The following is a 14,122-nucleotide window of genomic DNA, read 5'->3' on the forward strand; positions in this document are numbered from 1 at the left end:
CTGTAGCCACCACAATGAGTCCATATTAGGACTGGCTGAAAAACAGAATTCCGTTTTCATGAACAAATTTGAAATAAAGAACATATAATTCAAAAATTTCCATGAATTGTTTGGATAATTTTTCAACAAGAAAATTCTAAGCAGAATTAAGTGTTTTTTGTCTCATTTCAATTTGAATTTTTTGTTTTGTTTTCAGAGTTTTTGGTTTAAACTTTCACCCCCCCACACACACACTTTCTCTTTCTTCTTTACCTTCTGCCACTGAAAATGTTTATTTCGGTCAAAAAGCTATTTTAATTGAAAATACTTAATGACAAAAAACTTTCTACCAACTGTAGGCAATAGGAATCTATTAGCAGCTTCTTCCAGCTGGATTCCAACAACTGCTCATAGGATGGGTACTGGTAATAAAAAGACCTGCCATCCAGCAACATACCTTAATGAATGTGGTTTTCATAACAAGCTATTATTTAGCATAGAATTGATACAGATACATCTAGAACAGAAAATTAAAACCATGTATTACAATTACTACACCAATATGTACATAAACACATACTTTATAATTACTAAAATGTAATACATAGTATTATATATTTAGTATTTGTATTAATTTCTATTGCATCTGATACACAGAACACTACAAAACCAACAACTTAATTATGTCAAATACCTCATTACCCATATATATAACCAACTATTTTATAAACTCAGTAAGTGGATGAGAGCATGAAAAATAGAAGTTTCAAAACTGGCTCTAAATTGAAAGATATGCAGTACTTTACCAAAAATCTGTAAAAGGAAAAGTAATTTATGGAAGAGTGCCTCTTTTTTCATAAGACCACCCACAACTTATGAGGGAAAGTATCATATTGGCTGAATAACAGGCCATATGCAGGTGAACTGTTTAGCCCAAGATGAAAAAGTAACCTTCAAGCTGTCACAGTTGCAGAGAAATCCTGAAAAAATCTACAACCATTGCATCTGCCTAGTACAGATCTTCATTGGCTATAGCTGTTTCTTTGCAGTTCAGACATAGGGCTAACCAATCCATAGTCCATGTAGAGAATTACTACTGAACAGAAAAAAATTCCTGAAATTAGGACAAGCATAAAGAGGAACAGGATTCGGCACAAGTCCTTTAAACATGAGGGAAGGAGCAAGAACAATTGTGATAGCACTGTCTCTCTAGGGCAACAATATACTTGAAAATAAGACAATAACTTATGTAAAAAACCACAGAAGAACTTTGTCTAGAATAAAGAAAAACTAAACATACTCTGTTCAATCCACCACCTTGTACAAACTCCAAGTGAACAGATAAGCCTTGCAGCATGTTCTGAAGGTCATCCTGAAGGTTCTGCTGGGCCAAGTATGAGAAGCAAATTCCAGACCTGACATCCCTCTGAAAATGTCCTATCACCAGCAACATGTATACAAGTCTAGGATGTTGCTTGAGTATCTCAGTTGTCAAACTAATGCACAAAGAGATGATTTGTAATGTACCGAATGCCCAAATCATAAAGGGCCATAAAGATAGCACATGATGTGCTATCCAGCTGCTCCACCAGCAGAATTTCCTCCATGTGATTCAGTTTCTTCAACATTTTCATTGATTTGGAGTTCCAGAAGAGGTAAGGAATGCCTCTGTACCAGATCCACAGCTACATATGTAAGTAAAGCATTGTGCTTGTCACAATATAAGCTAAATATTTTGAACAAATTTGGTTTTCATCAAATCCATTATAGGATAAATACCAGACAAGACAGGTTCTTAGTTCCCCTAAACTGAAGACATTATTTTAATCTGGCCATTTAAAAAGTCTAGTCCTAGAAATCTGACACATGGCTAAAATATCAGAGGGGTAGCTGTGTTAGTCTGGATCTGTAAACGCGGCGAAGAGTCCTGTGGCACCTTATATACAGACGTATTGGAGCATAAGCTTTCGAGGTGAATACCCACTCCTTCAGATGCATGTCTGAAGAAGTGGGTATTCACCCAAGAAAGCTTATGCTCCGTTACGTCTGTTAGTCTATAAGGTGACACAGCACTCTTTGCCGCTATTGCTAAAATAGTGGCAATATATTAATAATTGGTATTCCTTTCATCGGAGAATCTCATAGCATGTTGTAGCGGGGTTGTCACCCCGCTCCGGCTTGGAAAGGGTTAAAAGTGGGCCCTTGGAGAGTTTTGGGGCTGAAAGCAGCTGAGGGAGGCTGAGTGGGTAGGCAGCCACAGGTATGGCCACACACAATTAAGGTCCAACTGGCCCTGATAAAAGGGCTGGGAGCTAGGTAGGAGGACTCTCACTCCAGTGGTGGAGAGGGAAGGATCTGGCTAGAGAAGGGTATCTCAAACAGAGCAGTGCTGGGGAGCTCTGGCCAGGTGAGTCCCCAGGCTGGAGCTTGAGGCTGCAGTGGTGCAGCTAGGCCAGGAAAAAGAAGCAGGTCCAAACCCCCTTGCCAATGATGACCAGCTATTTCAGGCTACAGTTTGCCCCTGAGAAAAGGGGCTAGATGAAGACTGGCAGTCAGTCACTGAGGCAAGGTGGGATTTGGGGAACTAGGGTTCCCCAGGGAGTATCCCTTCAGCGTGGGGGCAGTGCTGCAGGGCAGAACCCCAGAGAAGGGGCACTGTGGACCGGGGGGGGGGACATGGGGCCTGGGTCATAGACCCATTTTCTAACCAGCAGACAACATTACGTCCTGCCAGAGAGAGTATTGCCCTCAGAATTCTTTCCTTTGCATGTCTTTCCTCCTCAACAATTCAGTAATACTGTTCCACAATCATTTCTAACTTCCAAGTCAAGTTGAATAAGGATGCAAGAAGAACTAAAGCTCACTGGCTCAGGAGCTTCTGCTACTGCAGGCATATATACAAGCCTAGTAAGAAGGTTGCTGATAGAGTTCTGTATGAGACAGGCCTTAGAGGCTGCTTCATTGGTGCAAAATTATGATGTTGTGACAGGAACTAACTAAATCCAGTTGTGTTCTTTAGTCACAATGAATAATAATGCAATTGGGCAACAGTAAGGCCTTTCCTTCTCTTGACTTTATTCTCCAGGATTTCCCAACACGCAATCATATGAACTGCGCAGTCTTATATGAAAGCTGCTCCAAAACAGGTGATAATGACTTTAATGTCTGTTGCTTTGGAGTATAATGACTTCAAATGACTTTTAAAATGCTCTCTTTCCTGGCACCATAGCTGTCTGGTAGAAATGCTTGGGACTGAATTTAGTAAGTCAGTTGACAAAAACTCACCAATAGTTTAAAGAATTCATTATTTCTCTTTTGTTATTCCTAGGCACTTTGCCAAACCACAAGCTTCATAGTGCTGGCTTGGCAAACTAGCAAATGTACAAAGAACAACCAAAAACAAACATGAAAGAACGATATACAAGTTTAACCATAATTTCTTATAATGTAGTTTGTATCTTTTTTAGCTGGTCACTAGATAGAAGTAATATACATAGTGTTGGATTACACAGTACTTTCTTTCCCACTGATCAAATGCCTCCACCTTGCATCTGCATTTAATTAAGCACAAGAGCCACTGATTGCTTTGTATATTCTAATGCCATGGACATTATCTCTTGTATAACTGCATTGTTAAATCTACATGAAATGTTTATTGGGAATGTAATTTAAAAGATTGCTGTGTGTGTGATAAATATAAACGGAAGGCTAACCACCTTTAAATCCCTCCTGGCCAGAGGAAAAACCCTTTCACCTGTAAAGGGTTAAGAAGCTAAGATAACCTCACTGGCACCTGACCAGAATGACCAATGAGGAGACAAGATACTTTCAAAGCTGGGGGGAACAAAGGGTCTCTTTGTCTGTGTGATGTTTTTGCTGGGACCAGAGCAGGAATGCAGGTCAGAAATCCTGTAAAGAGTTAGTCAGCAATCTAGTTAGATATGCATTTGATTCTGTTTTGTTTAAATGTCTGATAAAATAAGTTGTGCTGAATGGGATGTATATTCCTGTTTTTGTGTCTTTTTGTAACTTAAGGTTTTGCCTAGAGGGTTTCTCTGTGTTTTGAATCTGACTACTCTGTAAGGTATTTACCATCCTGATTTTACCGAGGTTTTTCTTTTACTTTTTCTTTAATTAAAATTCTCTTTTAAGAACCTGATTGCTTTTTCATTGTTCTTAAGATTCAAGGGTTTGGGTCTGTGTTCACCTGTGCAAATTGGTGGGGATTTTTATCAAGCCTTCCCCAGGAAAGGGGGTGTAATGCTTGGAGGGATATTTTGTGGGGGAGAGAAGATGTTTCCAAGTGGGCACTTCCCCTGTTAATTTTGTTAGACACGCTTGGTGGTGGCAGCATAAGGTCCAGGGACAAAAGGTAAAAGTTTGTACCTTGGGGAAGTTTTAACCTAAGCTGGTAAGAATAAGCTTAGGGGGTCTTTCATGCAGGCCCCCAAATCTGTACCCTAGAGTTCAGAGTGGGGAAGGAACCCTGACAGTGTGATTTTTACAAATCACAGTGTAGTGAAATAATTTAGGTACAACAGAGTGAATTAAAGACAGAGAGCCAAATTCTGCTCTCAATTACACCATAATCAGCAACTAAGCAATTTTGTTTGAATGTTCAATTCTCTTCCTTCTGTAGCTGTAAATCTCACTGATACATTAATTTTTGTAATGCATATTAAATAAAACACCAGCAACTGTACTAACATTTTTGGATTAAACTACTAACATTAAAATACTGGAAATGCTTTGCATCCTTTTTACTCACTATTGATTTCCTCAAATTAAAATATTTTTCTGGGCAAAAAGTGCACCATAAAATTAAGGGATTTATGCAGTGTTACATTTCTCTCAAGATGTAAAAGTTCCATAGATCACATAACTTTTCTATACAGTGTTTCCTGTTTCCGTGTAGTCCTGGAGTATGAGTCTCATCCCATACTCTAAATGTCCCAAAGCCTTTAGTGAAAAGAAAAGGAGTACTTGTGGCACCTTAGGGCCTAAAAAATTTATTTGAGCATAAGCTTTCATGAGCTACAGCTCACTTCATCAGATGCATGCAGTGGAAAATACAGTGGGGAGATTTTATATACACAGAGAACATGAAACAATGGGTGTTACCATACAGACTGTAACGAGAGTGATCAGGTAAGGTGAGCTATTACCAGCAGGAGAGAAAAAAAACCTTTTGTAGTGATAATCAAGGTGGGCCATTTCCAGCAGTTGACAAGAACTTGTGAGAAACGGGGGTGGAGGTATGTGTGGAATAAACATGGGGAAATAGTTTTACTTTGTGTAATGACACGTCCACTCCCAGTCTTTATTCAAGCCTAACGTAATGGTGTCCAGTTTGCAAATTAATTCCAATTCAGCAGTCTCTCATTGGAGTCTGTTTTTGAAGTTTTTTTGTTGAAGAATTGCCACTTTTAGGTCTGTAATTGAGTGACCAGAGAGATTGAATTGTTCTCTGACTGGTTTTTGAATGTTATATTTCCTGACGTCTGATTTGTGCCCATTTATTCTTTTACGTAGAGACTGTCCAGTTTGACCAATGTACATGGCAGTGGGGCATTGCTGGCACATGATGGCATATATCACATTGGTAGATGTGCAGGTGAACGAGCCTCTGATAGTGTGGCTGATGTGATTAGGCCCTATGATGATGTCCCCTGAACAGATATGTGGACACAGTTGACAACGGGCTTTGTTGCATGGATAGGTTCCTGGATTAGTGTTTTTGGTGTGAGGTTGCTGGTGAGTATTTGCTTCAGGTTGGTTGGCTGTCTGTAAGCAAGGACTGGCCTGTCTCCCAAGATCTGTGAGAGTGATGGGTCATCCTTCAGGATAGGTTGTAGATCCTTGATGATGTGCTGGAGAGGTTTTAGTTGGGGGCTGAAGGTGATGGCTAGTGGCGTTCTGTTATTTTCTTTGTTGGGCCTGTCCTGTAGTAGGTAACTTCTGGGTACTCTTCTGGCTCTGTCAATCTGTTTCTTAACTTCAGCAGGTGGGTATTGTAGTTGTAAGAATGCTTGATAGAGATCTTGTAGGTGTTTGTCTCTGTCTGAGGGATTGGAGCAAATGTGGTTGTATCGTAGAGCTTGGCTGTAGACAATGGATCATGTGGTGTGGTCTGGATGAAAGCTGGAGGCATGTAGGTAAGTATAGCAGTCAGTAGGTTTCCGGTATAGGGTGGTGGTTATGTGACCATTGCTTATTAGCACTGTAGTGTCCAGGAAGTTGATCTCTTATGTGGACTGGTCCAGGCTGAGGTTGATGGTGGGATGGAAATTGTTGAAATCATGGTGGAATTCCTCAAGGGCTTCTTTTCCATGGGTCCAGATGATGAAGATGTCATCAATGTAGAGTAGAAGCATTAGGGGATGAGAGCTGAGGAAGCGTTGTTCTAAGTTAACCATAAAAATGTTGGCATACTGTGGGGCCATGCGGGTCCCATAGCAGTGCCGCTGATTTGAAGGTATACATTGTCCCCAAATGTGAAATAGTTATGGGTGAGGACAAAGTCACAAAGTTCAGCCACCAGGTTTGCCATGACATTATTGGGGATACTGTTCCTGACAGCTTGTAGTCCATCTTTGTGAGGAATGTTGTTGTAGAGGGCTTCTACATCCATCGTGGCTAGGATGGTGTTTTCAGGAAGATCACCGATGGATTGCAGTTTCCTCAGGAAGCCAGTGGTATCTCGAAGATAGCTCGGAGTGCTGGTAGGTTATGTTGCAGTGTCTCTTCCACATTCTTCTTTGGTTTCTTTATTTTACTGACTTATTTTATTGTTTCTGAAAAATAAATACATTTAAAAACAAACACAAAGCATATATAAAGTTTATCAAGGAGAATCTCTTTGTAATAAAAGGCGCCAATCATATGAATGCTAAAGACTTTGCTCTCCAAAAATACGATCTTGAAATTTAGCTGTCTTGTGAATTGAACCTCACTCTCACCTCGCTGCACTTGCTCATGGACTGAATACTGCTACTCTTTGAGTGGTTCATCAATACAAAGAAGACTATCACCAAAATAACTTTAGGACACCAGCCATGCTTTGAAGTTGAAATGTGGAGAGGGAAACAGATGGGCAATATCTGGAAATTTTATTTGTCAGATATTACCCATCTGCTTCTCTCCCTACCTGTATTCTTTGCAGTAATATCAATTTTCAGGAAGGCAAGTCAATATAATCCTATAGAATGGATTTAATTTTTTCCCCCTGAAACTCATCAGCTGCTGGCAAGGAAATATAAAACCCAGACTTGATGACTAAGCCAAACAATCCCCCTGTCCATTCCAGGAGAGGCAAAGATATAGATCAGGGTAAAATTAGTAGACAGAAACTCCCCTTATTAATCATTTCTAGCAATTTTGGCAGTTTCTCATGCAACAGACTTACCAGTTGAAGACTATTTATAAATATATATACACTTATACTTATATTTATAAATATATAAATATATACTTAAATTGAAAGTATCATGGATCACTCAAGAGTGGGTTATAGTTTTCCTCGGTGAATAAGTCTATGAAAATCAGTACTTGTTCTTTGGCAGTTATCTGATCATCTAAAAACATGCTCATTGAGTTCTCTGCAACAAGTGAATATTTGCTTAGAGTGAGTAGATGTTTTGGTTGTAATAATTAAATATATGTTAAGTAATCCTATCTGCTCTCTTTTCAAGATTCCTAGCAAGTCTTAAGTTAATGTAATGTGGCTGCCAGCTGTTTACCAGGTATCTTTTCCTCTTTCAATTGGCAGCAAGTAGATAAAAAGGGGCCCCTTAAGAAGCCAGGAGTATGGCTTTTGCCCTTTTTGATGCAGGATCTGGCAGGCCCACCACTTCTCTCCCCTACTTATCTGCATCTACAGTGTAAGAATCAACATGGTTTAAGTATCATGTTTCATAGATCTAAATGCTGGTGCACATGGTAGGAGCGTAGTGGGCCATGGTGAAGGGATAGTCCTAATGAACAGTGGGGCTGCAGTGGGTCATGGGGTGAGTTGGGATATGTTTAGAGAGCAACGGAAAATGTAGGGCTTGAGCTGAGAGGGGCCGGGAAGACAGAAGATCTGCACTTTGAGCCATCTGAACTTTGTGAGACCACAACAATTCTGTGCTTCACTTTGCCATGCTCTCCTTCACTCAACCTGTCACTCCCACACATTCCTATTCACCTCACTTGACCTCAATCCCAAAACCTACTCTTTCTCTCTTCACCATCTTTCCTTCCATCTATTTCCCCTTTCCTTTCCCCTCCTGAGATCATATCCTCTCCTTGTCTCCCACCCATCTTGAAGCAGGCTTCCTTTTGTGCCTCTCTGCACCAACACATTCCAGAGTGCAACTCTGGTGGGATTAGGTGTTGATGTTGTCCCTGGCTGGGTTCTTAGCTACCTGCATATGACATTGGTGCAGCGATAGGCTCAGTGGAGTTGAATGTACACATTGGGGAGGGCTGGCTTGAGGACTCATGTAGGGAGAGGTCAGGTAAGCAACATATGATAGCAAGAGTGGGGGCAAGCTTGAAAGTGCAGACCTGCACAGCCATCCTGCTGTTAGTTTCAATTTAGCTGGCACATAACCACTTAAGAGATTTGGAAAACCTGGCACTAAACAATTTTTGTACAATTAACATGGATACTGAGACAAGCCCTGAAAAGGCAACATTTTCAGTTTTCAATGCACTGTGGAGAGGCTCGGCTACAGGAAGCTCAGAGCTGGCAGCAAGAGAGCAGCAGGCTGCTTACAACAGTGAATTTGTCCCCGTATCTTTGAATTTTAATAAGAGGTTGATGGCTCCTGAGTGGCCTTGAAAGTAACACCACACATACTGTAACACAGTTTGGCTTTTTGACCCCCTATAGAGGCTAGATCACATATGAGCCTGCTACTGCCTGTTAACAGACCTTCCTTTAGCTCAAACAGCAGAGGCTCATGCTTTACGGTCCCAGTTTAAATTTCCAGTGACAATCCATCTAGGGTGACCAGATAGCAAGTGTGAAAATCAGGACAGGAGGTGGGGGTTGGGGGAAATAGGTGCTTTTTAAGAAAAAGCCCCGAATATTGGCACTGTACCTATAAAATCAGGACATCTGGTCACCCTAAATCCATGCAGCATTGTGACACAGTGTAGACAGTACAGGAATTTGCACTACTGTGGACCTCTGTTTGGGTTGAATGTTCCTAGCCGGAGGGAGTATGCAATCCATGCTACATGGTGTGGCTCTTACAGCGGTTTAATGAATGCTACTGCTTCTGACTTAACAGGCTGGTACTTTAGCTAATGTAGCTGAGACTCATTCTTTTATGAGTGATGCGAGTAGTTTTCAGATGCTCTGATTACAAAATGTGAACTGCTCCATTTTGGAACTCCAGGGAATATATTTGGAGTGAACAACTTTGAGCTTTTAGTTACCTTGCATTTCAACAGTGTACTTTCATCCCCATGCTACTTAGCAGCCAAAGTTATGTGTTTTTGTTTCCCGCTCCCTGACAGGGATCAGCAAGAGATATTACTTCCCATAAAGCTCTTAGACTAAAATGTGACAGTGAGAATATGCTAGATTGGTCTGACTAATTTTCTCCCAGCATGCCACTAATTACATACACTGTTGCTACAAAGCAATAAACTTTCAGTGGCAGAACTATCAATGCTAGTCTTGAATTTGGGTTTTCCAGTAAGATCTGCAGAATGCTGCTACCTCATCAATGGGAAAGTGGAGGGTAGAGTGTTTTCTGTTTTCTTAAGAATGACAAAGGCTGACAATTGAAGGAACATAACTGTTGTCATTTTACTGGGAGAAAATGCCTAGAATGTATGAGAAGTAATGGGAGTTTTCAAAACAGTGCAAATACTTGAGCCATGTTATTTTTGATAAAACCTCAAAATGAGCAGTTTTTGCAAGGACAAGAAACAGCTCTACTAAATGTGGAGTAATAGTGAAAAACACATGGGCTGTATTGTTGGATATAACAGAGTACAATCTATTGTCAGCAAAATACAGTGTTCTCTTGAATGTGAATCTGAAATGGCTGAAAAAGATTATCAACAAAAGTTAAGGACTTTGAGAGCTGAAGTAGGTATACCCAGATTTGTGGGTCCATGGCAAACTTTCCACGTCTATGACATTGCTTGACAAATTCATTATCCAAACTCCATTTAAACAGGAACTGTCATAGGAAGTTCAGATAATGATTATTGACTTCAGTGCATAAACACTTATATGAGGGTGTATTTATGCCTGACTTGAGCAAATACATATAATTGATTAATCTGTGAAATATGAAGATTATTAATTAAGAAAACTGTTAAAACTTTATGGATGCATGGGTAAGCATTCACATCAGGAAGTGCAATCTTAACTACTCAGTTTTGTGTGGATGACTCATAATGCAGTCTCTAGTTGCATTATTAAATTCCATTTTTCTAATACAATCTATTATACATTTTTCTACCTCAGATACACGTTTGTAGTAACTTTTATATGTACACTATTTTCATTGTCAGAATGTCTTAACCTGTCTTTGACATATTCAAGTCAACAAAATTGACTTTGAGTTCTTTTTCCCCCTCTAAGGTATATAGTTTAATAATTTTAATAATCTGCCATGTATTATACATTTTATTTTAATCCAATCTCATAACCTTCCTTTTGTGCACTTCAGGAGATAAGGCAGTTAGCTATAGAGGGAACCAGTTGTAAATTGATTTTACAATGCCAGCAAATTTTGAAAGTTACTCATTGTAATTAATTTGTAATGCTGTGTAAGTATTGTTTAGTTTGTAATTTTCATATAAATGTTTTTCATGGCTCTCTCTGGCATACATACAGTAGTACACACAGATGTGTGTCTAAGCTAGCAGGAAAATCATACTGATATACTTGCATTTCCCGACTTTTGATTGCTTGACCAGGTAACTTTAACTTTCTCTTCATGTAGCTTTTTGGTATAGGATTTTCCAATGATTTAAAAAAAGGAAAATTAGAAGAGCACACTTGAAGAGAAAACACTCCTCTCTCCAGCTCTCAGATTCTCTGCTATTAAGCCATCACTGGAATACCCCAATAAAGGCTGATGGAGAAGGGGGGGGGGGGCTTGCACAGGATTAAAAGTCTGCTGCACCCAATACAAAGCCTGCTTACTCAGCCTTTGTATCGGGTGAAGCAGCATTTGACCTTTAACCCTGTATGGGGCTAGTTCAAGCATATACAGTGCTCCATGTACCACAGGAAACAATCCACAAGTGGCAGGGAGCTGGATTAGAATGATCAGGATAGGTCTCCCCTCCTTAATGTCCATGATTCTGAGACATGACTGGAGATGGGCTTTGCACCATCTTGTAATGGTAAATGGCCCGGGACAGCCCAAGCCCAGTAGGGGAAGCAAATTCCAGAGTTGAGGGCCCTTCCCGGAGAACTTTTCCCCCATCCGCCACAGACAAACATCAGAGCGGTCACGCCTGCTGTGCGGGCTCAAGGAGAAAGCGGTCTCTTAGCCTGGACTCGTGGTCAGGCAGCACCTGGGTTTTCACCTGGCAGCGCGCTCGGTTCCAGGAGAAGCAGGGGAGCGCTCCGCTGCGGCGAGCACGTTCCGCACCAGCTGAAGGGGAGGCCAGGGGAGCCCCAGGCGTAGCCCCTGGGAATCCCACCCCGAGGGCCCCAAAGCCCGCCTGTGATGTGCGTGGCGAGTGGCAGGCAGTGTGAGAGCCCGGGGCCATCAGCTTTTGCCTCCGGCCGCGCCTCGCAGTGGTCCCGCACTCCTGGGGCTCGCCTTGCTTTTGGAGCCCTCCATCCTGCCCGGACCCGCCGCAGCCAGTGCCCTGGAGAGCTCCGCTGGAGGCTGGCGCGCCGGAGGGCGCCCGTCGGCGTCGGGGCAGCAGGAGCAGGCCGCCCGGCGGGACGGAGCAGGGGCTGCGGGGGGGGGGGGGGGGGGCAGGGGTGTGTCTTCTTCCCCCGCCCCGAGGCTGCAGGGTCTCTGCCTCCTCCCTCCGCTCCCCCAGGCGGCGGCTCACTCGCCTCGCTGAGCGGGGGGAAGAGGCCGCGGCTCAGGAGCAATGGCACGGGGAAGCTTGTCTCTCCTCCTGCTCCTCGGCGCGCTGGCCAGCCGGTGCAGCAGCCAAGCTCAGCCGCAGCCGCCGCAGCAAAGAGGTACCGTAGCGTTGGGGGCTGGCGAGTTGCGGCCGAGCTGTGAGCGGCGGGGCAGCGCGTCGCCATCAGGCTCAGGGGGCTCCGTTGCCCGCAGTTCAGCAGCCCCCGTCTCCGGCGGACGCGGGGACTCGGTGTGACAGTCCCGAGGGGACCCCAGGGCAGGCTTGGGGTTTCGCCAGGGGTAGCACTCTTGGCATCGCCCGTGGGCCGAGGAGAGACTTGGTGGTCGGGCTCCAAGTGTCCGTGCGTTAAGCGGGGAAGCAGCCCGCCAGGGTCCGAGTGGCAGCGGGCTGCTTGTCCGTGTCTCTCCCAGCCGGTACTGATCATAGCAGGTTTGGGTCCGGTTCCCAGCCCGCCGCCCCCATCTGCGGGGCTGACCGACACTTCAACTTTTGAGGCACACCGTGCAGTAAAGGCTCTTTCACGTGCCAGCTGAGAACAGATCTGATTCCTGACTAATTCCTTCCCTACCCCTTCTCACAACACGCACACAAATCCCTGTTTCAGGAAAAAGCCACATGCCAAGTATTTCTCCTTATTCCCGTTTCAAAATATAGGGGAGATACAGTTCCCAACATTGTGAGTGACCATTTCAGACACAATACCGAATGGGATCATTGCAGCTTGAGAAATACACGAACTCCCATATCTGTAATTCACTAACCCCCTCTTTTTGTCCAATGACTGCAGAGGTATTAATGCCACTCTGTCTTGAAAGGTCCCTTACAGTATGTGGTAACTATGCTTAACAAACTGTTCCACCTTGTATGTCACTTTGATGCTGGGGGTATCTTTCCCAGACCTGAGGAAGAGCTCTGTGTGGCTCAAAAGCCTGTCTCTCTCACCAACAGAAGTTGATCCAATAAAAGATATTACCTTACCCACCTTGTCTCTCAAATACAGGAGTTGTAACTCAAAGTGTGATATTTTCTGTTATACTCACATAGTTTTCTATTGGATTTGGTAGGGATGAACTTGAATATGACTTCAGTTCTCCTGTCTTCTGTCCAGCCCATGCCCCACCTAACTTACATCTACAGGCATCTCTCTGTGATTGTAATGAAGTACATATTGAGATCTATGTAAATGCATGCAGTCTTTATATGGCATTCCAATTTTAAGCAAGATCATAGGTTGATGCAGTAGTTTCATGATAGTTTAGAAGACATGGTGGTGGTGTTCAAACTCCTAGTAATTTTTAAAATAGAGTATATCACCTCAAGGGAAATGGGATCATGCCCTTCCCAAGTACCCAAAATGCTGTGTCTATAGTAATATTTTGCAGTTACACAGTGCTTAATTAGTAACTTTAAAATGAAAGGACAATCTTTTTTTTTGTTTTGTTTTTTTGTTGCTAAGTCTGTATTACTATAGGTGGAAATAAGATGATGATGATGTACAGATACAAAAGAAATTTTAATAAAAAGCCACATAAAAGAAATAAGCTAAAGAAAACAAACTTTTAAAAGTTTTAGAGCCTGTTCTTCGTACCCAAACATTTTTAGCTCTGCTAAAAAAAAAAAAAAAAAAAAAAAGGAATTCAGTAAGGCGATACCATGAGTGTGTGATAATAAATCTATGATTAAAATAGCTAGAATAACAATGAGCTCCTAAATGACCTTGATATCATGCTTTAACTTGAGAATAACACACAGCTTCAGATTCATCTAGGGTTTTTTCCTCCATTCAGGTTTTGGGTACAGGGGTTTGACACCTATTTTATAAAATATGATGTATTGTCTCAGAAAAAAGTGTCTCAAACAGCTGACTCCTTAATGCTAACTTTAACTATGTGAAGATAGATGACAGTTGACTAAAACTTCTTCGTAAAACTTAAATAGTTGTAGTAAACCAAAGGCAAGAAATCTCACCCAGCCATATTGACTACTTTTGGAAAATGACTCACTGTAAATATTGAAGAGTAAGGAAGATCTTAAGATAGAGTAAAGATACAGCACTACATACATTTGCCATAACTGTCAT

General features: G+C 42.1%; 1 protein-coding gene across 3 annotated transcripts in view; it reads left to right on the forward strand.

The window, feature by feature from the left end:
- Positions 1 to 12,019: 12,019 nt before the first annotated feature.
- LAMA2 (laminin subunit alpha 2) overlaps positions 12,020 to 14,122 on the forward strand; it is a 455,577-nt gene continuing 453,474 nt past the window's right edge. For all 3 annotated transcript variants that reach the window (XM_073337269.1, XM_073337270.1, XM_073337271.1), the window contains exon 1: positions 12,020 to 12,139. In XM_073337269.1, the coding sequence (XP_073193370.1) occupies positions 12,046 to 12,139 (94 nt within the window). In that variant the 5' untranslated portion in view covers positions 12,020 to 12,045. The remainder of the gene's footprint in view (positions 12,140 to 14,122) is intronic.

The sequence above is a fragment of the Lepidochelys kempii genome, chromosome 3, assembly GCF_965140265.1.
Source record: "Lepidochelys kempii isolate rLepKem1 chromosome 3, rLepKem1.hap2, whole genome shotgun sequence".
Lineage (NCBI taxonomy): Eukaryota > Metazoa > Chordata > Testudines > Cheloniidae > Lepidochelys > Lepidochelys kempii.